The sequence below is a fragment of the Acytostelium subglobosum genome, assembly GCF_000787575.1.
Source record: "Acytostelium subglobosum LB1 DNA, scaffold: scaffold4, whole genome shotgun sequence".
NCBI classification, from domain to species: domain Eukaryota; phylum Evosea; class Eumycetozoa; order Acytosteliales; family Acytosteliaceae; genus Acytostelium; species Acytostelium subglobosum.
Genome location: NW_012236528.1, coordinates 1,217,434 through 1,245,025, shown reverse-complemented (window position 1 = coordinate 1,245,025; position 27,592 = coordinate 1,217,434). Strand labels below are relative to the sequence as shown.

General features: G+C 45.0%; 15 protein-coding genes across 15 annotated transcripts; 6 read left to right on the top strand and 9 right to left on the bottom strand.

The window, feature by feature from the left end:
• Nucleotides 1-302: 302 nt before the first annotated feature.
• On the top strand, nucleotides 303-2,780 carry SAMD00019534_026620 (hypothetical protein; the record flags this gene model as incomplete). Its single annotated transcript, XM_012901960.1, has 2 exons — nucleotides 303-957; nucleotides 1,021-2,780. 2 exons carry the CDS (start codon nucleotides 303-305, stop codon nucleotides 2,778-2,780), a joined length of 2,415 nt encoding a protein of 804 aa, XP_012757414.1.
• A 635-nt stretch (nucleotides 2,781-3,415) lies between these two features.
• SAMD00019534_026610 (hypothetical protein) lies at nucleotides 3,416-5,107 on the top strand (the record flags this gene model as incomplete). Its single annotated transcript, XM_012901959.1, has 5 exons — nucleotides 3,416-3,569; nucleotides 3,651-4,194; nucleotides 4,249-4,521; nucleotides 4,593-4,875; nucleotides 4,946-5,107. 5 exons carry the CDS (start codon nucleotides 3,416-3,418, stop codon nucleotides 5,105-5,107), a joined length of 1,416 nt encoding a protein of 471 aa, XP_012757413.1.
• An 85-nt stretch (nucleotides 5,108-5,192) lies between these two features.
• SAMD00019534_026600 (hypothetical protein) lies at nucleotides 5,193-6,956 on the bottom strand (the record flags this gene model as incomplete). Its single annotated transcript, XM_012901958.1, has 1 exon — nucleotides 5,193-6,956. The coding sequence occupies one exon, from the start codon at nucleotides 6,954-6,956 to the stop codon at nucleotides 5,193-5,195; it is 1,764 nt and encodes a 587-aa protein (XP_012757412.1).
• An 851-nt stretch (nucleotides 6,957-7,807) lies between these two features.
• Nucleotides 7,808-8,532, top strand: SAMD00019534_026590 (hypothetical protein; the record flags this gene model as incomplete). Its single annotated transcript, XM_012901957.1, has 3 exons — nucleotides 7,808-7,985; nucleotides 8,059-8,318; nucleotides 8,404-8,532. The coding sequence occupies 3 exons, from the start codon at nucleotides 7,808-7,810 to the stop codon at nucleotides 8,530-8,532; spliced, it is 567 nt and encodes a 188-aa protein (XP_012757411.1).
• A 288-nt stretch (nucleotides 8,533-8,820) lies between these two features.
• Nucleotides 8,821-10,548, bottom strand: SAMD00019534_026580 (hypothetical protein; the record flags this gene model as incomplete). Its single annotated transcript, XM_012901956.1, has 4 exons — nucleotides 8,821-9,435; nucleotides 9,524-10,052; nucleotides 10,142-10,296; nucleotides 10,378-10,548. 4 exons carry the CDS (start codon nucleotides 10,546-10,548, stop codon nucleotides 8,821-8,823), a joined length of 1,470 nt encoding a protein of 489 aa, XP_012757410.1.
• A 725-nt stretch (nucleotides 10,549-11,273) lies between these two features.
• On the bottom strand, nucleotides 11,274-11,750 carry SAMD00019534_026570 (hypothetical protein; the record flags this gene model as incomplete). The annotated part of the gene is made up of 3 exons (XM_012901955.1): nucleotides 11,274-11,329; nucleotides 11,419-11,647; nucleotides 11,748-11,750. Coding segments are annotated over 3 exons (288 nt in total), but the record flags the coding sequence as incomplete, so codon positions are not given.
• A 288-nt stretch (nucleotides 11,751-12,038) lies between these two features.
• On the bottom strand, nucleotides 12,039-12,869 carry SAMD00019534_026560 (hypothetical protein; the record flags this gene model as incomplete). The annotated part of the gene is made up of 3 exons (XM_012901954.1): nucleotides 12,039-12,408; nucleotides 12,478-12,656; nucleotides 12,729-12,869. The coding sequence occupies 3 exons, from the start codon at nucleotides 12,867-12,869 to the stop codon at nucleotides 12,039-12,041; spliced, it is 690 nt and encodes a 229-aa protein (XP_012757408.1).
• Nucleotides 12,870-14,017: 1,148 nt separating this feature from the next.
• SAMD00019534_026550 (hypothetical protein) lies at nucleotides 14,018-15,411 on the top strand (the record flags this gene model as incomplete). The annotated part of the gene is made up of 5 exons (XM_012901953.1): nucleotides 14,018-14,148; nucleotides 14,230-14,453; nucleotides 14,536-14,623; nucleotides 14,751-15,140; nucleotides 15,225-15,411. Coding segments are annotated over 5 exons (1,020 nt in total), but the record flags the coding sequence as incomplete, so codon positions are not given.
• Nucleotides 15,412-15,550: 139 nt separating this feature from the next.
• SAMD00019534_026540 (hypothetical protein) lies at nucleotides 15,551-17,457 on the bottom strand (the record flags this gene model as incomplete). The annotated part of the gene is made up of 2 exons (XM_012901952.1): nucleotides 15,551-15,700; nucleotides 15,766-17,457. The coding sequence occupies 2 exons, from the start codon at nucleotides 17,455-17,457 to the stop codon at nucleotides 15,551-15,553; spliced, it is 1,842 nt and encodes a 613-aa protein (XP_012757406.1).
• An 848-nt stretch (nucleotides 17,458-18,305) lies between these two features.
• SAMD00019534_026530 (hypothetical protein) lies at nucleotides 18,306-19,115 on the top strand (the record flags this gene model as incomplete). Its single annotated transcript, XM_012901951.1, has 1 exon — nucleotides 18,306-19,115. A coding segment is annotated over one exon (810 nt), but the record flags the coding sequence as incomplete, so codon positions are not given.
• A 505-nt stretch (nucleotides 19,116-19,620) lies between these two features.
• SAMD00019534_026520 (hypothetical protein) lies at nucleotides 19,621-21,105 on the bottom strand (the record flags this gene model as incomplete). The annotated part of the gene is made up of 2 exons (XM_012901950.1): nucleotides 19,621-19,711; nucleotides 19,787-21,105. The coding sequence occupies 2 exons, from the start codon at nucleotides 21,103-21,105 to the stop codon at nucleotides 19,621-19,623; spliced, it is 1,410 nt and encodes a 469-aa protein (XP_012757404.1).
• A 391-nt stretch (nucleotides 21,106-21,496) lies between these two features.
• Nucleotides 21,497-21,895, bottom strand: SAMD00019534_026510 (hypothetical protein; the record flags this gene model as incomplete). Its single annotated transcript, XM_012901949.1, has 2 exons — nucleotides 21,497-21,549; nucleotides 21,643-21,895. The coding sequence occupies 2 exons, from the start codon at nucleotides 21,893-21,895 to the stop codon at nucleotides 21,497-21,499; spliced, it is 306 nt and encodes a 101-aa protein (XP_012757403.1).
• A 294-nt stretch (nucleotides 21,896-22,189) lies between these two features.
• On the bottom strand, nucleotides 22,190-23,515 carry SAMD00019534_026500 (hypothetical protein; the record flags this gene model as incomplete). Its single annotated transcript, XM_012901948.1, has 1 exon — nucleotides 22,190-23,515. One exon carries the CDS (start codon nucleotides 23,513-23,515, stop codon nucleotides 22,190-22,192), a length of 1,326 nt encoding a protein of 441 aa, XP_012757402.1.
• Nucleotides 23,516-24,050: 535 nt separating this feature from the next.
• Nucleotides 24,051-25,673, bottom strand: SAMD00019534_026490 (hypothetical protein; the record flags this gene model as incomplete). Its single annotated transcript, XM_012901947.1, has 1 exon — nucleotides 24,051-25,673. A coding segment is annotated over one exon (1,623 nt), but the record flags the coding sequence as incomplete, so codon positions are not given.
• A 372-nt stretch (nucleotides 25,674-26,045) lies between these two features.
• On the top strand, nucleotides 26,046-27,581 carry SAMD00019534_026480 (hypothetical protein; the record flags this gene model as incomplete). Its single annotated transcript, XM_012901946.1, has 1 exon — nucleotides 26,046-27,581. The coding sequence occupies one exon, from the start codon at nucleotides 26,046-26,048 to the stop codon at nucleotides 27,579-27,581; it is 1,536 nt and encodes a 511-aa protein (XP_012757400.1).
• Between the last annotated feature and the right edge of the window lie 11 nt (nucleotides 27,582-27,592).

The window sequence follows — 27,592 nt, the reverse complement described above, 5'->3', positions numbered from 1 at the left end:
GATTAGTAGCCCAACCAAGCAAACAACAACTACAACAACAACAAAGGAGAATACTCAACTCACTCACTAACTCACAAGTGATACAAAGGAATTATCTATTACTATCATTGTGCAACATGCAAGCTTGTCTCATTGTCGACACGTCAATATCATCGTCATCATCAACGTCGTACATAGCCAATATATATCGTCCACAAGTCACCATTTGATATCAATAACTTAATCAATCATTCATTCAATCATTCCAAAAATTCAATCCAATCAAACAACAAACAAACAATAATCAACTATCAACAATGAACATGAATAGTGACAGCGACAATGACACGCTGATCGCTTCATGTTTCGACTTTATCGACATCAATGACAACTATGAGAGCGAGAGTGATGATGACGATGTCTTTGTCGACCCGTATGCAATGCATGGCAACACCATCCACCCGTACATGATGAATGGAAGCCACCCCTACCTGCATGGCGGCATAGCCAATCGCTTCGACCCCAACGATAATGACAATGACAGCGACACGGAATCGTCCGAAGATGACGAGTTCAATCAGTTGGGCGCCCCACGTTCCTCCATTCAGGGTCAGCCACGTCGAAGAATGGGTCGCGGTGCCACAATTGCCAATCGCAGTGAGAGTGATGACAGTGAAGACGAGCCCGCCGCCCTGCCACTCAAGGCTCACAGTATCTCGACCTTCCCTCAATCGACATCCTCCCCCATGGGTGCTCAGGACAGGACAAGGAAGCAGTTTGAGCCAACGTCTGGTGCCGAGGTCCTTTCAGCCTCTGCATCAACCCCATCAAAGAAGCAATCAAACAACCACAACAACAACAACAATCACTCACAAGGCAGTGGCAATGGAAGGTACAAGTCCAAATCAAAGAGTCCAGGCAGTGCCAAGAAGGAGCAACAAGTTGTCAAGATCCTTCAGAGAAACGACGCCAATATAGGTATGTACGGCCATCGCGTTGGCACGATGATTTCAATCACTAACTCGATCTTTATCACTTTAGAACAAGTCAACAAGATGTTCACTCCAACCAAGACCTCTGCCGCTGCTGCTGACAAGGATGCCAAGCAGCACACTCCAAGCTCAGAGACTAAGCCCATCCCTCGTGCCTCCAACAACAGGACACCAAAGAAGGTTGAGCCAAGAGAGAGGACGCCAAAGAAGTCCGCCAGCAACAACAACAGCAACAACAGCAGGAATGGCACACCAAACTCTGCAGCCACAGCCACAGCAACATCAACAAGCGAAGTATCCGCTGCAGCAAATCAGGAGAGCGTACAACAACAATTGGACATTGCATTGCTGAAGAAGCAGTACAAGGAGGAGAGACTGGTTGGCCGCACATTGGGCGAGCTCCCCACCGCCTTTGACATGGACACCGTGACATTCACCGCGTCCAACCAGTTTGCGTTGCATGAGATTGTGTTGGTGCCGCGCTCACGTGGCGGCCTGACCTACGGAAAGATTCACGAGGTCATCGCCTCCAACCAGTGTCATCACGACACAAGCGTGCATCATCCCGGAGTCAACTACCGCGCCATTTACCCATCCGGCGCCAAGAAGGAGAACCTCTTCAAGGACTTGCCAGCATCCTACCTCGGCAAGCTGGTCTCACGCGACAAGGTGCCCAAGACCGCCGACTCGATCGCCAACCTCCCCGCCAACCCGCTGCCAACAACCTCGGCTGCGCCCATACGTGCAATCGGTCAAAAGGCATCGCTGAAGGACTTACACAACCTGGTCTTCTCTCCCGTGAGCAAGTTTGCGCCCAATCAGATCGCGCTAGTACCCCGTAGCAAGGGTGGCTTCACATATGGAGGCATACTCAAGGAGTGCAAGGTGCCCTGCAAAGTGGGTGACGTCAAGCATGAGGTACAAGGATATCGCGTGCTTGTTGAGAAGCGCAAAGAGACGACCATCATCAAAGACCTGATCGTTGGCAACATTGGCAAGATCTTCAGCGTTGAGAACCATCACAAGCATCAGCCTCATGAGCCTGCACAAGACCAGACTAAGGACGAAACTCAAACACAGTCTCAAGCTCAGGCTCAGGCTCAAACACAGGCACAGGTACAGGCAAGCACCAACGACGACGATGAGGATGATGATGGCGAGACCATCCTTTGGAACGGGGAGACCCTTGCCACAACAAAGAGCACCAGTACTACAACTACGATTGCAGAGACCAACACCAAGCTGTCTCAGCCACCAGTTCCTGGCGCACGCGGCCTCATTGAGGTGCCTTCCGACTCTGCCGTCTTTCAAAAGTCCAAAAAGAACAGGTCGCCAATGATCGTCATCGATGGACCAAACGTGGCTTTGAAGTACGGCAACAGCAAGACGTTCTCAGTGTTGGCCATCAAAAAGGCCATCGAGTACTACTCGCAGAGAGGCTTCGAAGTGATCACATTCGTCCCCGAACATGTGGCCACGCGCAAGCCATCCGGCCCCAACGCACCGATGCGCATCACTGACTTCCAGCCATTCGTCGACGACATGAAGATGTTCAACGAGCTGGTTGAGAAGGGACTGGTGTGCATGACGCCGCCCCAGGACTATGACGACAGCTATGCCATTCAGTACGCCAAGAAGCATGGCGCGATGATTGTCACGAACGATCGATACAACGACCACATCAACAAGCAGGAGACAGAGGCCGAGCGTCAGAAGGCCAGGCGATTCATCCGTGAGCACTGCATCTCATTCACATTTGCACGCCACGAGTTCCTGCCAAATCCAGACTTTGTATTTCCAAACTCTTGAGTCAGACACACAGCCGTGCACTCCTCCTCTGAATCACCTTCTTCTTATGTGTAGCAGACTGTCACGACAGCCAGACCGTCCATAAGTCCGTCCGAACGTCCGTCTAGCCCAGCAGCATATCATTACATATGGTCCATGTAACCTTACAGTCAGTCAGCCAGTCAGTCAGCCATCAGTCAGTCAGTCAGTCAGTAATCAAACCCATGCAGCAGGTCGTCTATTTCTCACGAACCTCTGCCGTTCTTGGATCAATCATTGATTTGTGAATGGAGCATTTGGATGTATATATGTATGATGGATAGGATATATGGATCATAATGATGGAAGTAGACAACATGTTCCACAATGTCAAGGTCCACGTCCAAGCAAGTCCAAGTCAATCTCATTCATTCATTCATTCATTCTCATCACAAACCACAAACACACCAACACAACACCAACACACACAAACACACAAACAATAAATGCCAGTCATATTAACAAACTAAACTTGGGTGTGAGTGTGAACATCCACTATTTACAACTTTATTCACAACACAAAACAGATAATAAGACATAAGTACAAAGATAATAAGATAGTTAGATAGTTATATAGTTAGATAGTTGTTATAGACACTTACACACACTCAAGCAAGATGGACGAGAATATATCATTCGATGTGTTGTTCGATAACAACTCTTTACCAATTACACTGCCACTACATGCTACTGTGTTTGACTTGAAGAGTCAACTAGAGATGTATACAAATGTACCAATACATAAACAGATGTTACTTGGTCTGTTAGATAGTATGTCTATTGTTGACAAGTTTAACTTAAACATATGTATTATTACATACTAATCATTAATACAATTCAACATGATATTAGATAAGAATGAGACTGAATTGGCAGCAATGGAATTGAAGAATATTGAGATGGTTGAGGTGGCTGATGCCACTGGTGAGCCTGCAGTAGTGGAAGAGCCACATATTCAACCACAAGTACTACCACCTCATCCTCAACCTCAACCTCAACCTCCACATATTCCTCAACATTTCATTCCACATCCACGTCCATTCGTACCACCTCAGCCAGAGTATATTGATGCCGATCAGGATATGGACTATGAAGATGAAAACAATGATGATCAAAACAATGATGACAACATACAAGACAATGATATCTATAGACAGCATCAATTCGCCGAGAACTACAACGCACGTTTTGGCACTGGAAACTCTCTGACAGAGTTCCTCGACAGCGTGTCCTACCCTTCCTTTGCCTCGGACTACCTCGAGATGGCCCACATGTTGGTCCCAACGCCCTTCCAAGGTTCATACAAAGATGCCCTGACCGAGGCCCGCAGAACTGGCAGGCTCGTCCTTGCCTACCTTCACAGTCCACAGAATCCAAATGCTGACAACTTCTGCATGTAAGTAATCACCAAGGAAGAATTTCATGAGTGAGTACTAATCATTCATAATAGGGATATACTGGCATCAGAGGAGATCTTTGAGTTTATCAACACAAACTATGTATTCTGGGTGGGTACGATCAACCCAACTGATGAGAAGAGACTATTGCAATTGGTACCATTTGAGGGATATCCAATCGTTGGCATCGTTGCCAACTTTGGAGGAGGAACCCCTGAGCTTCTACATCTATTGCAGGCTAATATTGTCAGAGACCAATTCTACAACCTCTTGGTCAACGAGATCACTGTCAATGAGGTTAAACTTCAAAGATTGAGACAGGAGCAGTATGTATACACATCCAATCACTTACTCAAACAATCAATACTAACAAGTTGATCAAAATAACAATCAACAGGGAGGAAACAGATGCTCAAAGGAGGATTGTAGATGAACAGAATAGGGAGTACCAGGAATCATTGAGAGCGGATATTGAGAAGGCAAGGAAGGAGGAAGAGGAGAAGAAGAGAGTGTTGGCAGAGGCAAAGGCTGTTGAGAACAAGAAGAGTGAAAAGTTGAGTCATGGCAAGCTGGTGCCCCCTGAGCCTCCAAAGGGTCCAGAGTCCACACACATCATTTTCAAACTACCAGACGACACCAAGATCGAGAGAAGGTTCAACTCAACAGACACAATCCAAACAGTATGTTCCGTTCAGCTCATCGTAGTAGTGCACTCACTAACCTCCTCCCTACATTCATTCACGCACTCAGTTGGCATACTTCTTGGATGGCTCTGGAGTCGAGTTGGAAAACTATCAGTTCAGCATGACATTCCCTCGCAAGGTCTTTGGCAAACAACAGTATAACCTCACATTGAAGGAAACAGACATACATCCACAATGTCTTCTGAATGTCCGTTCTGAAGACGACTGATCTGATCTGATTGATCAATAACATTGTCACACTGGAAACACATCGTTCGTAATATAACATTGGTCTGTTTATTTTATTGAATCATCTACAACATGATGGCAACAAAAATGAAGGCGAGCAACATCATTGAAGAGACAGCAACCTTGATTGCACTGCTTGGTTGGCGAGAGGTGGTAGTTGAGGTGGTAGATGGGGCGGCAGTGGTAGTTGATGAGGTGGTAGAGGTAGTGGCAGCTGCAGAGGTGGACGATGTAGTGGTGGTTGTGGATGGACCAGCACTAGTGGTGATGGTAGTGGCAGGTGAGCCAGTAGTTGTGGATGGTCCTGCACTAGTGGTCGAGGTGGAGGTTGTTGGTGAGACGGTGGTGCCGGCGGAAGTAGTGGAACCAGCAGTGGTGAATGGTCCAGTGCAAGTTGATGTTTGATTGGCCAATCCACTCATACGATACGTGTTCCACATGTTGAGGGAGAAGTCGGAAGAGTAGTAGCCTTGTCCAGCAAGGGTTCCATTCAAGGTACCAAAACGACTGGGTGTTCCAAGCACACCACCTGGGGCACTCTTGGTGAAAGGGTCTGGGGCGGTCCACACTCCACCATAGTGCCAGCGATCAGCGTACTGCAAGAAGTAGTCAAAGTTGAAAGCGCAGGCCAAACCTGGAATGATGCGCAGAACGAGTGCAGTCGATCTCCACGAAGCAGAGGTGCAGCAGAACTGGTAGGAGGACTCGTCTGGAATGCCACCATCGATGTATCCGTATGGGTCAGCGCAGTCCTTCTGTCCGTCTGGAGCATTAAGAATGTAGTACCAGTAGTCGTCCCATGTACAGGCGATCTGGCCCCAAAGCACGCGACTGGCGTTCTTGCTGTAGTAGAGCTGGCCATCCTCTCCGAATGTGTTTGGTGTGACATTGGAGATCCTGTTGTAGATGTCCTGGTCTCCAGTGATAACGGCGGCAAAGGCCACTGGCATCTTACGACCAGAGCCGTGACCACCATCAGCCTGCCATGTCACGCCGGCAAACAACATACCGGCATAGTCCAAACAAGCCTGTGTGTAGAGGATCAGGAACTCCTTCTTCTGGGCTACAGTCATGCTCAGGGTGAGGTAGAGTGCTCCGTCTCCAGAGTCACTGGCAATCTGTGCACCATAGTCGGCCATGTTGAGTGTTGGGTGGAGGTAGCGACCCTGCCAGTACTTGTAATGATCGAGCTGAACACGCTGGAAACGCGACATCATGTAGGCGTGGGTGGGGGTTTCAGCGGTCGGAGCCAGGTTGGGCAAGATGCTTGAACGCAGGTTGTTGGCAGAGTACTGCTTCTTGACCTTGCCAAAGTATGATGGACGGAAGGTGTTGGCGGGTGGTGCTTTCTCCAACACGGTCAGCACGGCGGCGGTCAACAGACAGCCGTGATGGTTGTCACAACGATCGACACCAGTCTCTGAGATTGCCTTGACGACAGATGAGTTGACTGCGGCGGCATAGGGGAGAGTGGGGACGAGTGACTTGTTGAAGCCATCAATCTCATAGTCAAAGCCGTTCTGGACCCAGCTGGTGGGGTTGACCTCCCATCCATGGAAAGTTCCGTTGAAGTCTGGTGTGATTGAGATGATGGTCACTGTGGGGCTGGCACTGCCAGCAGCAGCGGGGGCAGGTGTGACCCAGTAGTCACCATTGACAAACTGACCACATGGTACCTGCTTGTCAAAAGTGAAGGTGATGTTGTACTGTGAAATGGACTTGGCACTTCCATTTATACAATCAGCATTGGTAGCCAATGGTTGGCAACCTAATAATACTAATAATACACAACTTAAATAAATAAATAAATAGTTATATGTCTTTGACATTTTGTTTCTTTGTTTGATTGGTTGATTGATTGAATGGCTTGGAATGAAGATCAAACGGTCTTATAAATCTTCGTGTCACACCCATAGACAGTTCACAGTCTCCGTGTCGATGGATGGATGGTTGTGGTGGCAGTAATGTAAGGGTAAGGTGGACGGGTATGCATCCATTTGCAGTGCTCTGAGTGATTCGACATCGACATTGTGAATTTGACCAAAATATCTTTGTTTTGATGGGATTCTTTGATGGGTTTTTTGTTTTCTTTCCATTGAAAGCTTTTAAAAAGAGTCATACTTCGGAAGTCGTCTTGTGGTAGGTTACATGTATGTCTTCAGTGTGGAAGCTTATTCTTTATGTAATGGTAATGTGTCTAATAGCTATTAATATCCTCTTTTGTGACATTTACACTTATGCTCAATGTAAATTGACATGTTTGAAAGTCAATCAACATCTCATAATCATCATGTTTTACAAGTTGTTTAATTACAATCTGAGATCATCGTTATCGACCATTATATGAATTCAATTGACATGACTTATGTGCCTTTACAAACAAACATGTCATGCCATATCATCCTTACCTTACTTATTATATCTCTTTAAGTTATAACATTCATTGACTGTATTGAGATGAACACGTTGACAAGTCGACGTTTGGCTTGAATGAACGATTGAGAAACACACATTCTTTCTTTTTTCCTTCCAGTCCTTGATCCATCCAGGATCGACCATCTTACCTCGTTAACTCGTTTCATTTACTATTACTTACACTATTATTATTATCATTACAATAACTACTACTTTACATATATATTTATATAGAATGGTACACTTTAAATTCAATAGACATGCCATGGAGGCAAAGACTTTGAATGAACAATTGGAAGAACGTGAAGATCCACACTTTAGATCCAAACAACAAGAATATGACTGTGCCACTGAGATACTGCCCTATCTCTATCTGGCCGGTGAAGGTGCTTGTGCACCAGACAACCTTAAATCATTAGGTGTTACATTGGTCATCAATGTTGGTATGTAGTCGAAGAATAAGGATTGTATGAATATTGAACAAGCATTCATTAACAACCATGTATGATTGATTAGCTGAAGAATGTAGGTCAAAGGTGTATCATGAACGTGATGGCATCAATGAATTGAAACTACCGATTATGGATAGGGTAGGTGATGAACATCAGTTTGATACCTTCTACAAACTGTTCCAACATATTGATGACATTGCTCAGACCAAGGGCAAGTGTATCATACATTGCAAGAGAGGGAGATCAAGAAGCGCAACCATAGTCATAGCCTACCTAATGTATAAATTGAACTACACACTCAATGATGCATTCCATCATGTAAAGGTAACAACATACAATCACTCTCTTTGTTAACGGCAATAGCATCTGTCATTCAACCTTCCACTTTGTGTATTAACGTCCACTCTAGGAACGAAGGAAGATTATTGGGCCACATTATGACCTCAAGTTGCAACTGTTGCACTGGGAGAGATACTTGAACAAGTCGGCCACAAACACCTTGGATGTGGCACACTTCATTGGGAGAGACTACTCGTAGAGGGTACTCTTCCTCTCTCTCGTCCTCCTCCAAAGGTCGCGAGCCCTTCCTCCTCCAAGTCCTCAACCATCATACATTAACGTAGGGGATCATTCCATTCACAACGCCCGTAGGTAGACTATCCAAATGGACAAGACGACAATCCAAATCGATCAATCAATCAATCAATCAATCAATAAACACGTCTGGAATAATTCCAGCCGCGATGAGTTAATATTAATATTATAATGTGTATTTGTGGAGTGGTCGATTGGGGATACCCGACCGACTGGTCGGTCTATCTAAAGTTTAGTATGTACGGTACTTGAGTTGCAGCTGTTCTCCAATGTCCTCCAGATGCTCCAACGCCCACTCGAGGTCCTCGCGCGTGTGCGAAGCCGAGAGACAGAAACGGGCGCGTGGGGCGGTGAGTGGCGTGGCGGGGTAGCCGACCACGACCACGGCAATGTGGCGCTCCAGACACATACGCGAGAAGGCAGAGATCTTGGATGGGTTGTAGAACATCATGGGCACGACGGGGCTGTCGCGACCGCCGAGGATCTGGAAGCCCATCTGTCTGAGACGCTCGCGGAAGAAGTTGCTGTTGTCCTTGAGCTGCTTGATCTTGCGCGCTCCAATATCTGTGCCGTCCTCGCCGGCGATGGTGCGCAGCGCCTGGTAGGCCTGCATGGCACAGGCGGGCGCCATGCTGTTGGCGTACAGGTACGAGTAGCTGCTCTGTCTCAAATAGTTGATAAATGGTGCGTCACCTGCAATGTATCCACCAATCGATCCAAACGACTTTGTGAATGTGCCCATCAGGATATCCACATCTGCTGGGTCTACATTGCACTGATCACACACTCCACGTCCTCTCTTTCCAAGTGCTCCAATGCTGTGTGCTTCGTCTACATATAGATAGCACTAATTGATTGATTGATTGATTGAGTGAGTGAGTGAGTGATCCTCGAGGACTGCCTTGGCCCATAGTCATCATCAACATAAAACATACATTATACTTCTTCTTGATTCTTACGACCTCGGCAAGGTTGGGCATCTCACCCTCCATACTGTAGATACCTTCAATGATGATGAGGATCATGGTCCATGGTCTGTGTGTCTTGGGCTGGCCCTGGATGATGGACTCGCGAACCACCTCCTCCAGGTTCTTTGTGTCGTTGTGACGGAACACCTTGATCTTGGTGCCAGTGTTCTTGCAGCCGGTGGCCAGCGAAGCGTGGTTCAGCGAGTCCGAGATGATCAGACCACCCTTGCCAATGATGGCGGGCAGCGAGCCAGAGTTGGTGGCAAAGCCCATCTCAAACACCAGTGCGTCCTCCTTGCCGACGAAGCGGGCTGTCTCCTGCTCGAGCAGTCTAAGTGGCTCTGTAATACCATCCTCAGCTGGTGTTGATGATGTAAATATGCCATACTTGTACAACGAAGAGATGGCAGACTCAGCCACAGGTCCCTGGTTATCAGCGAATCCCAAATAGTTATACGATCCCAAGTTCAAACATCTCTTCTTCACTCCAGTCAATCTGTTTTGTTTGGCGAGTCGTCGTCAGTCAGTCAGTCAGTTATGTCTGTCATGTGATCATGATCGTTGGTGGTGGACCATCACACTTACGACAAAGGCTTGGTATAATGATTGTTTGTACGGAGCATAACATCGATCCATGCACCTGGAAGACTGGCAATGGGTCTATCCCAGCAGTCCTTGATTCTTCCATATAGACGCAACTGATAGAAGTACTCAAACTCTACAAACAATGGTGCGTATCCCTAATATATGATGTTGTCCAAAGTGTCAATCAATCAATCACTCATTCAATCAACCAGCTGATGACATGTCACGTGACATACCTTTGGAGTGGTAAAGTATCTCTGTCCTCTGATTTTATCGGTCATGTCTGCCCACTTGCCCATCAGAATGATGATGGCGTATGCAATGTAGATCCAACATATAGTCCAGTATCCAACATCATCGATGCTGTCCACCTCCTCTTTAACATTCTCGTCGTGACTATCTGTCATCCTCTATCTCTACTGTATTTGTGTATAATATATGATTGATTGTATGTATGTGTATGTATGATTGAATTAAGAAGAAGAAAAAGAAGAAGATATCTAATGCAATGCTTGATGAATGGGAAGCGACGGATAAATAGAAGGTTCGATGTTGTTGTGAGGTTGGTCCGGGTTGTTGTGTTTGTTCGTGTGTGTGTGTGTGTGTTTGATTGATTGATTGGTGGATAATTAGTGAATGATTGATTGAATGAATGAAAATGATGACTTTGAGTGTGAATGAATGAACGGGAGGGAAGTGTGTACAGTAAGACGACAATCAACTAAACCTTAACAGTGGAGTGCATCATTCAATCTCACACCTTGAGGACAAGGAACAAACACCCACACTCACTATGGCACATCACGATGGCAGACCTGATTTATCCTCATTATTTTTGATCAAAAACAATACATTGAAATCGTGGACCATCATCATAGTCGCTCTAGTCTGAAATGAATCCACAGAACGTTGTGTCTTCTTTGAAAGAAAGGACCTCAGGTAAGGTTCCATTATCAAGAGCATAACGTTATGCTAAACAAAGATCCAAGAGAGAGTGCGCAGTGATCACAAGGTTTGAGGAATGTTTGATTGATTGATTGAATGATTGAACATTGTAGACAATATCGAGTAATACACTGTTGCTGTTTATGTGAAGCATTCATTCGATTTCAAAGGATAGAGAGAGACATTACTTCTGTTGCAATTGATCCAAGATTGATGCTGCGATGGCTTCATAAGATCCATCAGCTTATAAGTGTGAATGATTGATTGTTGGGATTAGTACAACATAACATCCATCGATCAATGACATTAACTGTGGTCAATATCAAACATACCTTGCTTGTAAACCAGACAGATTATTGAATCGTTTGGGATGTTGAGCTGGTTGATTGTCTTCTTGTCCTCGAGTACAGCACCATCATAAATGAATCTGATGTAGTCTGCTGGTTTATCTGTCAGCTTGTTGATGATTGCAACGTCACCCTTTAGCTTCTGTACAGTGTCTGTTGGTTCTGCCTGCAAGAAAATAGTCTGCTCAGCTCTCTTTACGCGGAAGTATAATGCCTGTCATCATCAATCATCATCATCAATCAATGGGCGGAGGGGACGTGTGCTCGAGTTAGTATATTGTGTTCCCTCGAACAGTGAACTATGTCATTCATACCATTGTAGTTATATTTATGTATGAATGTATATGTAGGTTGATGGATAATAATGTAATATTAATTAAGTTGAAGTGTGTGATGAGATGAAACAGATGTTCACAACAACTTCGAAGTATCCAGCATTCAGGTAAAAACAAAGAATAGAGTAACTTTGTAACATTTCATTCATTCTAGAGTTGCCCCGTCATTCAAGTTGGAAGAGATAAAGATATTTCTTTATGTATATATGTATTGTAATAATGTAATTGCAATATGTATAAAGTGGTAATATACTTTACCACCACTATAATCTATTGAGCTGCAGCGGCAACTGCTGTGGCCTTTGTGGTGCTGGTGCTATCCAGCATCGGTGAGACACTCGATGGACAGGTTGATCGGGATGTTGCGTTGGACTCGGACGATGGTGCAACAGAAGCAGGAAGTGGAGTGATCTTGACAGCGCCATTGGATGTGATGTACATTCCATTCTCCTTGAGATGTTGCAAGTAGGCAGTGACGATGGATGGCATCATGTCCATGGACTTTTGTTGCTCGGCAGACACGTTCTTCTCGAGTCTGCTCGAGAACCATGACAAAGGTCCTGTGAAGTTATATGTGATCTGGATCACCTTGTAGCAGCTGTTTTCATCAACTGGTTCAACACTAATAACACCATTGATACTTTGGTGGTGGATGGAAGGTATGTATGTCAGGGACATGGTTCATTCATTCAATCAATCAAATACATACTGAATATAGTCCTTCATAATACCAGCTTCATTCTTGAATACCAACTCTCTCTTGGTCTTTGACTTTACCTGCATTTGGATGTAGGACAAGTCTGGATCGGAACCAACAAGCTTGGACAATATTGCTGGCATTGGTTTGGACTTTGGTTGAATTGACAATGTCCTATATATTGAGTTGGCCTTTAATGTTCGATTGATAGATGGATGATTAATTAATTATTCAAGTATGATCAATCACAATCAATGACATACATCTTCACGTTCCTCTACGATACGGATCTTCTTCTGGTCCATCTGAGTGCCATTGAACTCTTCAAAATGGGCAGTGTCTGTTATGGCATAGAAATGGTCGGCATTCAATGGAATCAATTGTTTGAAAGTTCTGGTTGTCATGTTTATTAATAATAATAAAAATAATATAATATAATAATAATAAAATATTTAGTATTAATTAATTAATTAGTACGTATAAAGTTTAATAATAATAATTAATAATACTAATTGATGTAGATGATGAATGAATGGAAGGAAAGATGGAATGAAGAGGATGTGGATTGGTACAGATATAATATTCTTATAACAAAAGGTATGGATGGAGTTGTGAGGTAACAGCACACTTATTATCTCGAGTAGTACTCATTCATTCACTTCATTCTGTCAATCTGTCAATCTGTCAACCAGTTTCAAACTGTCAGTCAGTCAGTCAGTCTGACCAAACCTGATTGGAAACGAGTTGGATGTATAAACCACTTTGAGTAGTACATGTTGTGTAGTGTGGTGCAGTGGTGTGTTGAGTGACCTGACGACAACACTCAAACATATAATACGTGTATTTATTCATTCAAATAGATGAAATGATACATCACCCACCCTTCAGTGTTAGAAGTTCGATCGATTGAATTGTGTGTGGTTAAATGAAGGTTGGAAGGGTAAAGATAACCTCTGTCCTGGATGTTTTGTATTATTATTATTATTATTATTAATATTATTATTATTGATATACAGATATTATCTGTATATTTTATTTACATATATTTAATTTACGGATAAATAAATTAAAAGTTCCATTTTTGTCGTGTATGATCATTCATGGAAATGAGATAAAAAAAGGTTGGTTGGGATCGAGTGTTTTTTTTGTAAAAGTTTTTGATGAGCCTTTGTTTTGTGATGCTTCTCCCCAAATTTACACTATCATTTTTTTTTTTGATCAATCAGAGTGATGAAGGGTTGTTTGTCATGGTCATGTGAGAGGAGTGAATGAGAGAGTATACTTGTATCTCTAAGTCGTTCGAGACATACACATATACACAGATATACAATCACACACACAAACACACAAATATTGACTCAGTCAAACATTTAGTCAATCAATCAATCATTCATATCAAATCAAATCAGTGTTCTGATTATCGGTCGGTCAGTCGTCGATCGGTAATCAAACAAAGATATATATATTAGTAGTACAACAATCAATCAATCGATATACATATATATATATATATATATAGCCAGAGAATCAAACCTTTAAAGGTTCATGGACAATGGCAAGAAGATATGAACCCAATCACAGGAGCTACTTAAATGGCCGTTTAATAACAGGTCCAGACAAGATGTACTTTATATCTGCGATATTACTTATGTTCATACCAGAGATACCATTCTTAGTGACTGTGTATGTTTATCATCAATCAATCAATCAATCATATTAATCAATCATACTAATCAATCATATGATCACTCACAACCAACGCAGATGCCCATTGTTTGTAGAATATGTGACAGCAGCTATATATCCTATATCTATATTCTTGTGGCTGGTATCATTCGTCTATCTATTTATTACATCATACACTGATCCAGGCATTGTTCCACGAGGAGTGTACAACGATCAGGAGAACCCATTCGCATCAGACCACAGGCAACCATTGTACAAAACCATAGTCATTAGAGAAATACAGCATGAGGTTAAGTGGTGCGGTATGTATCTATCTCGGGTGTTGACCTTGACATTCGTCGTCATCACTCACTCACGCTCAATCAATCAATCAATCAATCACAGAGACATGCAGTTTATATCGGCCTCCACGAGCCAATCATTGTGGAATATGTAATAGTTGCATAGAGCACTTTGATCATCATTGCCCTTGGTATGTCTAGCATCTATCCATCATCAATCATGTGATCCAGGAAACTAACAAACATCCAAACAATCAATCACTCAATCACTTGAACTATTCCACTCACTCAAAATCAATCAATCACTCCAAACTTAAGGGTTGGCAACTGTATTGGAAGAAGGAATTATAAGTTCTTTATGTACTTCTTGATAACACTTGGATTCAAGTGCTGCTTCATCATTGGATTCTGCATAGCACATATTGTGATCAGCGCACATCGAGTGCGCGAGGATCATCCAATGTATAGCTCGGCCAGTGTGTTTGGACACGCCCTGAATGCCTCGCACTACCTCTCCATCATACTCATTGTATATGCACTTGGCGGTCTGATGTTTGTCGGCAGTCTTGGCGGCTTCCACTGCTTCCTCATTGCCACTGGACGCACCACCAACGAGAAGCTGAAGCGATCCTTCAAGAAAGGCAACCCCTTCAATCTAGGCATCATCAAGAACTTTATCCATGTATTCTTTGCTCCACATTATCCAAGGTAAGTGATGGCAACTTGATTGATTGATTGATGGGCTGGCTGGCTGACTGACTCATTCATTCATTCATTCATTCAATCATTCAGTTATTACAGACATTACAAACTCAAGGAGAGAGAGTTAGTATCTCTTCCATCAAATCAGACGGCTGCTGCGGCGGCAGCAGGTGGAAGTGGTAGCGCGATCGGTACAGGCAACACCAACAACAACAGCAGCAGTGGAAGTAGTAGCAGTAATCGAATGAATTCACCAATGGACCCAACCAGTCCAGTCTAGAGTCTATAAACGTTCATTCAATTTTCCAGGCGGCTGCGCTCGCTGTTGGACAGCAGGCAGACACGTTATCCAAATATTTATTATCTCTCCGATCACTCTCTCCTATTTCTCTTTCTTCCTCTCTCTGTCTGTTTTCTTATTGTTGCATTGTGTCGCCTGTTCCACCATTAATGTTTGTCATGGTGCCAGATGATGTTGAGTTATCCTTTGTTTGTGCCAGATGTTGTTGATGCTCCTTCAACAGGTTCAAACGATCAAGGAACAATGTCTGTCTTGACTTCTCCATCTGTTATATTGTCAGTTAGTTACATCACTCACGATCACATGATCAATGTAGTTTGTTATACATACCAGTATCCTCTCTCTGTCTAGTGTACCTTCCAGATCTGAGTAGTACTTTAGTTTGATCTCCAGCTTCTTGGTCTGCAGACTGACGATCTGAAGGATGAGGGATTGGATGTCCCGCTCCTCGGCCAGCTTCATTGAGTTGGCTTTGATTGATGTTGCGGCCAGAGTGGCAGCCGATGCCGATTGAATATTTAACAGTGTCTCGTTGATCTCGCCCTTCATGTCCTTGGCCAGCACCTCGTGTGCAGCCTTTGCAGCGGCGGTGGCCACATTGGCGCTCACAGCCTTTGACAGGAATCCAATCATCGTCATGATCTCATGTCCATTAGTCGTCGATGTCAGCTGCTGATTCGAACTCGATTGATTTGATTGTTTCATATTGGTCGCCTTGCTCAGATTGTCTTCCAGGTAGTTGTCCTCGATGGGCAGTCGCAGGAAGTGTAGCAGACACTGCTCCTTGGTCTTGGTGGCGACGTGCTCAGCGACGTCGGCCCAGCTGTCTCCATAGATGTCGATGGCCTCGAGCAGCAGGAGCGTCTCCTGGTCGGTCCACTCCTCGGGCGGGTCGGGCGACACCTCCTGTTGGATCATCGTAAAGTCGCTGGCGGTGTGCTCCTGAGCGTAGTTGCCGTTCTGGAAGCAGCTGTTGCAGAGGTTGACTTTGAGCAGGTCAGGGGGCAGCTCTGTTGCGCCCTCGGGCACTGTGAGTGATTTGTTCAATTGATGGCGCAGTGCGCTGCAGTCCACTCCACAGTTGCTGCAAACGATCTTTGGGGGCACCTGTGGTTGGCCGTATATATTGCTCCTGAGCTCCAATGGGTTGATCTTCCTGCTGCTGGGGGTGATGGTACCATTGATGTTGCTGCTGCTTCCGCTGTTGCTGTTGCCGTTTGCGGGCTTTGTTATTGTTGATGAAGACGAAGGTTCTGCTGCTGATGATGATGTTGTGGTTGTAGTTGTTGATGTTGTCGTTGTTGTCGTTGATGTCGATGTGGTTGTTGTCAATGAGGGCGATGTCTTGTTTGGTGATTTGATCGCGTCTGGTTGCTGTTGTGTTTGTGGTTTTGGTTGCTGAGGCGCAGGGATGCAATAGCCTCCCTCAGGGTTGATAAAGTAGTTGATCAGGCCCCAATGATCGAGGAAGCTGTGAACACGCATCATTGAGCAGATGTCGCCGACGAGGTTGCGGCGAACGGCTGTCAGCGTGAGGTACTGATAGGGGTTCTGCTGATAGGTGTTGATCATAAAGTCGCGGTACTCCTTGTATACCTCTGGTGTCTTTGATGGTGATCGACCGTTGAAGAACTCTGCCATCTGTGCCTTCTCGATGTCATGTATCTCGCTCATCTTGAACCAAGCGCATTGCGTACCAGTCGTAAAGTGTGACGATAATATGAATGGGATGTGAGGTGCCTGTCCTGCCATCATCATATCATGTTGTTGTTGAGGTTGTTGTTGTTGTTGTGTCTGTTGTAGTTGTGGAGGTGGTTGTGCGAAGATTGTCTGAGGGACTACCGTTGCTGTTGATGCTGGAGTTGGTGTAAGAAGTGGTGATGGGCCGGGGACGGCATTGGGAGGTATCTTCTGCACGGCAATACCCTGTTGTATTGATGCTGGCAGTATCATTGCACTGGGTGGGTTGGTCAGAGTTGGTTGTTGTGTCTCCAACACGGGTAGCATTGGCAGTCCAACCATTGATGTTTGAACATGATCTATCTTTTGTTTCTTTGTGACATTCTCTTCATTATTACTTTCATTATTATTATCTGTGTTTGACATTCTCTATGTATAAATATATTATCTCTATCTCTATCTCTTTGTATCTGTAACACTTTGGTGTTAATGTTTCTCAACGGTCGAAAGAGACTATTTTTGAATTTACCCCTTTTTTGAAAATTATCAAACGAAGTTCAAACTGATTGATTCAAGTCAAGTTTGAACTTTGATTTTCAGGTTGAGTTTATCGAGATTATACCAATGAAAGTTCCCATGAATATTGATCAATGTAGTGTTGGGGTTATATGTGGGCCCCAGTCACTTTACACTTTAACTTATTTGTGTAAAATGAACAATCCAACTCAAATCTCTAAGTTGGAATTGAACAATTGGTTTATAAATCTACATGATCTTGAATGAGTGATCGATCAATCAACTTAAATACCCTTAATCCAAAATAAGATAGATACAGTAACACTTAGAACAATTAATATATAAAAAATGTCTATGGAATTGGAAGAACTTAAAATTGGGTATAATAATGCTATTTACCCAAAGGATCGTTCTCTTTATGATATAATATTCTGTATCAATAAGTTGAAACATGTTTACAAGTCTGGATGGGATATCCAATTTCCACTCTACTCTGCACACAAACAAGCAGCTGATCAATTAGCTCGTGGAGGTCTACCTGACAAAATTAAAAGAGGTCTAAGTTTCCAGCCTGATCGTGTAACACCAAACTATGCCCATCCCAAGGATTGTAAGTATCCCACCCTCTTGGAACTATTCCTAAACTTAAAACCATCACTCAATCAATCAATCACATATTCAATTGTTTAGCATTTATAACTGATGGATCGATTATGTGTGTCCTGGGCCTGTTCAATAGAGGCAAGAGCTATGTGTTGTCTAGGATACTGGACTTGAGCTTTGAGAGTTCATTCTTTAGTCACACCGAAGGTATCAGTGTTGTGATGCCAAGGAAGGATAGTAAGATGACCTTGAACCTAATTGGACTGGATACAAAGGGTTCTCAACAAGCTGTTAAACTTGCCGACGAGAAGAAGTTGATGCAGGCCGAATCCACCGAGCGATTCTTGAAATGTCTTTCTGCCCATCTTGCCGACACAATCTTGATTGTAGTTGATAGGATGCATCGTGAGGACCAGGTCTACATCCATCAGATGAAGAACATGCTAAAGGATAAGGTAAACAAGAAGATTATCATCGTCCATAATGTGCCATCAGTGGTCACTCTCGACCAGATGGCACAGGTTATCCGAGAGGACATTGTCGAAGGATTCGGCGCCAAAGAGTGTGACCCAGAACGTCCATACTGGGTGGAGACTGACAACACGAGACACGTGGTGTTGGCCCGTGACGAGAGGACATCCAACTCGCCCGCTGGCAAGCTCTACAATCAGCGAACCATTGACATGTTGAAGGAGTGGCTCAAGGCCGCAGCTTCAGACTCACAGAGAAGTCTAAACCTTTTGAACATGGTCCTGGAGTTCACCAACAGCCATCTCCGCAGGTTCTTTGAAGCTGACTTGCCCAAGGTTGCACCATTCAACGATGATGGAACTATCAAGATCAAGTGCTCCCAGGCCGTGATCAAGGATGAGGCGCCAAAGTTAACTTGTTTGGAACCATGTCACGCATGGGCTTAGTCGAGGTGATGGTCACCTTGGTTCCAACCTCTCCAGGGATCTCGGTGGCCTTGGCACTTAGGTCATCCTTTGAATAGCCTGGACATAGGATGCTGATATAGTACTTGTCATCGTCCTCGGTGATCTTGGCCTTGAACGCTTCACGCTCAATCTGTACCCCAACCTGATTGAGCAAGTTATCGACGTTAATCCAGAAGTCATACTTTGAGGACAGTGACCTAGTGCCACTCCGTTTCGAATGCCGTTTGCCCTCGCAGTTAGCCAGCAGAAAGCCAACTCAATGCTCCTACCTAGATGGCAACCTATTGCTAGCCTATGAGAAGTGCGAAGAGTCAGAAGATGTACCTCTAGGTAATTACAACTAAGTTGGTTTGGAAGTGAGTTCCACACATTCATTGATTGATCATAAAGAAGGTCCATGAGCTTGATTGAATGGTTGATTGATGGCGGTAATGGTTCCAATATATCTTTATACCTTGTCCACGTCAACACAATGACTGTTGGCAAGTGATGGCACGGGGAGGAAGCCCCATCCACGACGAATGCGTCGATCAAGTAGTCTTTGTAATGTTTCCATTGTGGCCGGTCGTGTAGAGTTGATCAATGTACTGCCATCCAAGCTCTTAACAACATACATGACAGTACGTTGATTGATCATTCGACATACGACCACTCGATCGTCGAATGGTAGGTGCACACTGCACACGCTCGGTAAGCCAATGACGTTGACGAATGATCTGTTGAAGAAAAGTTCAATGTGTAGGCGGTGCACACTGTGGCGCGTGGGATCAGTGGCCACAGTCTTGTTAAAGTATGCTTTGAATGAGAGTATCGAGTGGATGTTGATGTATAGGTCGCGCAACGACGAAGGTAGCGCGCAGGGTGTGATCTCACTATTGAAGCTGCCACCAAATGTCAACTTGGTGATGCTGTCGGGGAGAGTGTCGGGTGCGATTCGTTGACTAAATACAGGTCCAAACTCCAGTATTGTAAGAGAGGGCGGGAGTGTCCCTCGCGCCAATGGTCGAGTGAAGGCGAATCCAAATCTGAGAGAGAGCAGACTATGGGGCAAGCCACCAGGCTCCAAAGTTTGATTGTAAAGGCGGCCTAGTGTTAGTGCGGTCAGTGAGTCACCGAGCATGCCTGGCGTGATAGTCTCTTCAAATGAGTTGCCGAGAGTTAGGTGCTTGATTGTGTCTGGTGTGGGCTGTAGCAGGCTATATGGTACATCCCAGAAATGCTTCAGATGGACGAGCGATGGAGGCACGCTCAGCAACTGAGTGGCTGGTGTGGCCGTAAGCTTGGTGAGTGACGCGGGCAGGTCCACTTGTGTGAGCTGTTGTATGTACTCCTTGCCAAAGGATAATCGTGTGATTGACGCCGGAAGTACGCCAGGGCCGAGTCGTTGACGGTACCCCTGTCCAAACTTGAGCGATGTGAGTGAGATTGGGAGCACGCCCTCCTTGATCGGTTTGTTGTATATCATGCCAAAGGTGAGCTTCTTCAGGCCGGGCGGCAGGCTACCCAGTAGCAAGGGCTGCATGAACCCTTGACCGAGCGTCAATGTGATTAGGGAGGTGGGTAGCACACCTGGCAGCAGTGTATTGTTGCTGAATCGACCGAGGGACAGTTCGGTGAGCGTTGGAGGCAGCGTGCCCAACCCTAGCAGCGGACTGTCGTACATGAATGTGAGAGATGTGAGCGAGACCGGCAAGGTGTCTGGCCAGAGGTTGTTGTTGTTGTTGAATGTCAGACGATGGATAGATGGCGGCAGCACGCCCTCCATTATTTGATGAGCGTGACCATAGCCTAGCGTGAACTCTGTTAATGAATCTGGCAATGATCCAGGTGCGATCGGCTCGCTGTTGTGACTGCCATCGTGCGTCATGATCTTGAGTGATGACGGTAGACGCTTGCGACCTCTCTCGATCAGTCGACTGTCGGCGGTCCACATCAAACTTGGTTCTCTGATGTAAGTAGGCGGGGCTCTGGCCCAGGCACTCTTAATCAACAGTCCATAATGTCTCTTTGATGTCAATCCAAAGCACAAAACATCAACATCGTCCTGTAAGTGTAACTGATCGTATATCGCATCGATCAATAAATGTGATAGTGTATCCATTATTTGTTTGTTTGTTTGATTGATTGATTGATCATGCGGTTGGAAAATGAAATCAGACGAGGGCAAGGGTTAGGGTAAGGGTAGGGTTAGGGCAAGGGTAAGGGATATAGGGTAAGGGTAAGGGTTTTATATATTGAAGTCCTGTTGGCCTATATGGCGACGGAGGTATGGGGAGGATTAGAGGAGGAGAAGAAGGGAGGGGTACGAGTCCAAACCAACCTGTTTATTCAGTTAGCAATGGGACCAACTTGCCCTTGGAGTGCAGGGCTTCGGTATCTGTTTGTTGTAAAGTAAACAGATGGTCAGTAATCTGATGCTAGTGACTCATTAACTGATCAAGCATAACAACAATAATAACAAATAACATACCTGAACATCCACCGATGAACTTCTGATTGATGAACACTTGGGGCACGGTAGACATGCCTGAGATGGACTTTAGTGCTGATTGGTATTCGGATGAGTTGGGCAGCTTGTTGATCTCGACTACATATGGTGTCTGACCGAGTTTCTGCAACAACTGCTTAACCTTTACACAGTATGGGCAGTAGTCCTTTGAGAACACTATCAATTTGTTTGCCTGAATAAGCTGTCTAATGATGTTTACTAATTCTGAACTCATGATTATATCTGTATATCTTTGTATCTTTGTATCTGTATCTGTATCTGAATGAATGTTTGTTCCACTCATTAATGATGTCCATTTATGGTGTTCGACCAATCACACACTATCGTGTTGATCACACACAACACATTCGTTCGATTTTTCTGATTTATTCTATTCTTAGACAAAGAACGTGTGGGTTCTTTTGTTTCGCGAATTGGATGGTTGTTTGGAACATCGTTGTTGATTGGTAATACCTGGAACGACTGGAATAGTTCCAGTTCCAGGACCCAGGACCAACTCCATGCTTCGTCAAACCTTGTCAACTCCAATTGAGTGTTTGCTTTGTGGTGATGGCATTGGGAAGAAGCCCCATCCACGGCATGTTCTTCGTTCCAGTAGGTTGCGTATGTTGTCCTCTGATGCGTGGCGAGTGATGTCTGTCACTGGTCCACCATCTAGACCTCTGACTACATATGCCACAGTATGTTCGTTGATCTTGCGACAGACGACCATACGATTGTCCAATATCAGGTGATAGTTCAATACACTTTGGATGGCAAGTATCTCAATGAATAAATTGTTGTAGAAGTTCTCAATGCTGAGACGGTGAACAGTGTGGCGAGAAGGATCGACTGCCAGTGTCTTGTTGAAATATGTCTTGAATATGGCTAACGCATCACTATGGATGTATAGATCGCGCAATGACTTTGGCAGAGAGCAAGGTGCGATCAAACTGGTGAACATACAGCCAAATGTCAACTCTGTTATGCTGTCGGGAAGTAGTTGTTCCATTATGGGCTTGTTGTACTTCATGCCAAACGTGAGTTGGGTAAGTGATTGCGGCAGTGACCATCTCTCGATTGGATGATTGAACGAGAATCCAAGGTGTAGTGAGAGCAATGAATGGGGTAGCGCATGAGGCACCAAAACCTGGTGGAAACGGCGACCCAGAGACAGTGCAGTGAGAGAGTCGCTGAGCTGCCCGACCGAGAGTGCCATATCAAACTCGTTACCCAGAGTTAGCCGCAATATATTGGCTGGTGTCAGCTGTTTTAACGGAGGGCCGAGGGGGACGTACTTTAGATGAGTAAGTGATTGAGGCATGCCACAACTCAGATTCAGTGTACCAGACGGGGCAGTCAGCTTGGTGAGTGACGCGGGCAGGACCTCCTCGGTGAGTTGCACTGGGTAAACTTGGTCAAAGGACAATCGTATGATAGATGCTGGAAGAACACCATGATCAAAACGCTCGCTGAAATCATGGCCAAACTTGAGTGATTTGAGTGATGCAGGGAGTACACCTGCTGTGATCTTAATGTTGAAGCACGAGCCAAATCTGAGTTTCCGAAGGGATTGAGGCAGAGTACCAGGAAGCAATCGGTGATTGAACCCATCACCTAGAGTTAGTGTGATCAATGAGTCGGGCAGCGCACCAGGCTGTAGTTCATTGAGGGCGTAGCGACCGAGTAGCAGCTCGGTGAGCGTAGGGGGTAGGTAGCCCAACCGTAACAATGGGCTGTAGACCAAAAATGACAGGGAGGTGAGAGATGCTGGTAGGGTTTCTGGCCATGTGTTGTTGTTGTTTCTGAGTGTCAGTCGACGGAGAGAGGGTGGCAATACGCCATTCGCTAACATATGCGGGTAAGAGTTGGACAAAGTAAAGTCTGTGAGCGATTCGGGTAATGATCCAGGTGCGATTGGTTGGTTGTTTTCATTGCAATTATACCACATGATCTTGACTGATGATGGTAGACGACCTTTCTTATCCTCGAGGAATGTGTCGGCTGACACAAACAAACTCGGTTCTTTGATGTAGGTTGTTGGGGACCATCCGCCTTTGACCATCAATGCATAATGTCTCCTACAACACAAGGCGAAGCATATCACATCGACATCATCAAGTAACTTTAGCTGTTCATATATCGCGTTAATCAGTATATGCGATAGTGTATCCATTATCTTATAGTGAATATTTGTATGTGATGATAAGTAAAGGTCAATCAAATGATTCCCAGGTTGAGAATTTGGTGAAGGGACCTGAGGACGAGGCCTGGTTGGGCTTTCTCATCAGGATCTGCAAATCAAATTAATAGGGATACGCAAGAACTACAACGCAAGGCAGTCAATCAAACACTCTGGGCGAACGTATCATTAACTATATTGAAGGTTTCTTTTGAAGTAGTGGCTCATACTTTGAATATCTGGCACGTGATCGCTTGACTAATATCATTACAATTAGGATGATGAGGAATGATCCCAGTATGCATCCTATTACAATGCCGATGATGACACCTGTTGGAAGAGTCTTTGGCGTGACCACTCGTACAGCCTTGCATTCATGTTGCTTTCCATTGTCGATCTGTAGCAGACATTGTTGAGTGTCGCAGAATATGTTGTCCAGCTCGTTCCTGACGGTGGTGTGATCGGTATTGTTGGCAAATGTGCAGTTGTCAATCGACATGGTCGACTTGGCACAGTAGACTGAGCCACCCTTGTCCGCTGCGTTGTTTGACAGCGACAGGCCAGACAGCACGGCAGTCGAGCCAAAGATATAGACGCCGCCTCCCAGCACGATTCCGTTCCACTGGTTCTGTTGTATCGATAGATTAGCCATGTAGACAACTGTGTTGTTGAGGCAAACTGACGCGCCATTGACAGCGCTGTCCTGGCTAAAGTTTGAGTTGGACAGCGTCAGGTTGTTGATCGACTCGAGGTACACGGAGCCACCGCTCCACGAAGCAGTGTTGTTGTTGAATGTACATGTGTCCACGGTGATCGTGGCGACCGATCCATAGACCGCAATGGCACCGCCAAAGACCGCAGCACCGTTCGATCTGAACGTGCAGCCAGTCACAGACATGCCGGAGTAGGTGTCCTGTGAGGAGTATTGGATGGCAGCGCCTCTGTCGCTCGCTGTGTTAGACTCGAAAGTTGAGCCCACAATAGTCAGGCCCGATCGGTAGGCATTGACTGCGCCGGCTGTATTGTCGCGGAATGTGCAGCCAGTGATGTTGAGTGCCGCAGTGTTGCTGACGTCGACCGAGTAGCCATTGATGTTGGTGGTGAATACACTGTTGTACATGGTCGCTGTGACCTGTGCTGTTGGGGTCTGGTCAGATTCAGAGTACGATGCAGACAGGGGAGCCTTGACCAGTATGACCGTGCCGTTGATGTCTGAGAACATGCAGTTGTCGACATATATGGACGACACCGACTCGGTGGTGCTGTCGTGCGTTGGATCATAGCCAATGAGTTGAGATGAGTTGCTTGCTGAGCAGTTGACGAGTGAAAGAGTGGTGCTGGCGTTGGCAGAGATGAAGAGTAATGAGCTGATGTTTGAGGCGTGATAGAGGTTGCGGAAGTGTATGCCCGACAGGTGGATGGACGTCGTCAAGGTAGAATCGAATGAGAATGATGACACTGTTGCGAAAGAGTTGATTGATTGTCCATCGATCACAACATTAGCTTGTGAACCGTTGTATGATTGAATGGTTAGGTCATAGCCTGTGAGTGATAGTAAAGTATTGTTTACACCAGTATATAGACCATCTGCTAATGAGATCGTTAGTGATGAACCACCGACCGATTCATTTGAATAAGTATATAAAGCATCCTGAATTGATTGACATGATTGATTGATTGATGCTCCACACAGTGAGTCATATGTTAAAGGACTATTTGGATCAACATATAACACAGTTGGTGTTGTTGTTGATGATGTAGTCGTCGTCGAGACTATGAACAATATTAATAATATTAATAATACATTATAATATGATGTTGTTGTGTACATTATTATTATCTTTATCTCTTCATTGTGAGTGAGAGTGATTGGACATTGAATTTGATGAATCCTCCGTGTTCACACTTTTGGAGACTTCACTTCTCAAGATCTTCATGAATATCACTTTGTCGACCTACCTACATGTAATATTCATTCAATTAATTAATAAACCAATCAACCAAACATAATACCTTATATTCATACATTACAACAAGAAAGATATATCAATCAATCAATCTATCCTATCAACAACTAGACATGTCAATATTAGATTTACAAGGAATATTGATCAAGCATATTGTGACGATGCTCGATTCTAATGTTGATAGAGTATGCTTTGTATTATGTTGCAGAAGATTCTATAAAGAACGTGAATCTATTATGTTCTTTAATACAAAGAATCTACCATGTTTGAAGACATTCCAACAACAGATTCTAAGGAATCACCTAAAGTCATTCAATTCAATAATCTACAAGTCAATTGAGAAGGCGCCCATTGACATGCTGTACCTATCGTACGATGACTTTCCACATCACTACACCACATCATATGGCTTGATCGAGAAACAAAAGGCCGCCAACCAGCCCTTGGACCTGTCTTCCATCCCACTGAACGTCGGATCGCTCACCTTTGGCAACCTCTACAAAGAGCCGTTGCTGCCTCACACAATCCCCTCGACAATAACCATACTTAACCTTGGCAATGGGTTCAGCAACCTATTGTTCCCAGGAACTATCCCAACTACGGTCACAAGTCTGGACCTGGGCAACAAGTTCAATCACCCTTTGGTCCCAGGCTCAATCCCCGCCTCAGTTCGTCAACTAAGATTTGGTACATCGTATGATAAGCAGTTGCCTCCAGGTTGGATACCGTCATCTGTTGAGGACCTCGAGCTATCGTCCCCAAAGACACACCAACTGGAGGTCGGATCAATCCCATCTTCAGTGCGCCTTCTCAAACTATCCTACGTCCACACACTCACACCTGGAATCATTCCAAAGTCGTCGTCCATCGAGCGACTAACTTTGATGAACTATAACAAACCGATTGTAGAAGATGCCCTGCCTGAGGGCATCAAGTACATCGACTTTGGCATCAACTTTAGCAATGTGATTACACTGGGCGCATTGCCAATGTCACTGACCGAGATGGTCTACTCCCACACATACACACCTCTGGACGTTGAGGCGCTTCCTCCCTCACTCACGCGTCTCACTCTTAACGTCCATCCACAGATACATACACCATTCCCCAACACAATCACTCATTTGGTGCTCAACTATCATTCGGTTGGCTCAACATTGGAGTTTATACCAGACTCTGTCACGCACCTAACGCTTGGCAACCGATTCAATGTTGCCCTCTACACTAATGATGACCCTAAACCTGGCTTCATCGAACGCTTCTTCTGGGGCAAAGGGGAGCAGGATGATAAGAACATCACATCCAATCTACCTCCACATCTCGAGTCCCTCATACTTGGAGAAATGTATGACCAGCCAATCCCTCGCGGCGTGTTGCCTCAATCGCTACGAAAGTTAGTGCTTGGAAGAGACTTTAATCAGATATTGACACAAGGTGCCCTTCCCGATGCCCTGACCCATATTACGCTTGGACCAAAGATGGCGCGAACAGACGTGTACTTCCCGCCTGCCCTCACGCATATATCCTTCCCCATGGGCACACCGATCAAGATGGCCGAGATGCCTTTGAATGTCAAACACTTGGAGATACTCATTGGTCACAACTTGACCAAGGTTCTACGAGTCGAGCCGTCCTACTCACTAACACTGTGCGAGTCACTCTATGCTGGTGGCTTTGTCTCCAACTCAATGCTGGACAGATTAATCGAGACATCGCTCAACATTCACATGCACATCGAGTCATTGTTCCAGTCCCGAGTTTACATTCATTGATTGTGAGGCGA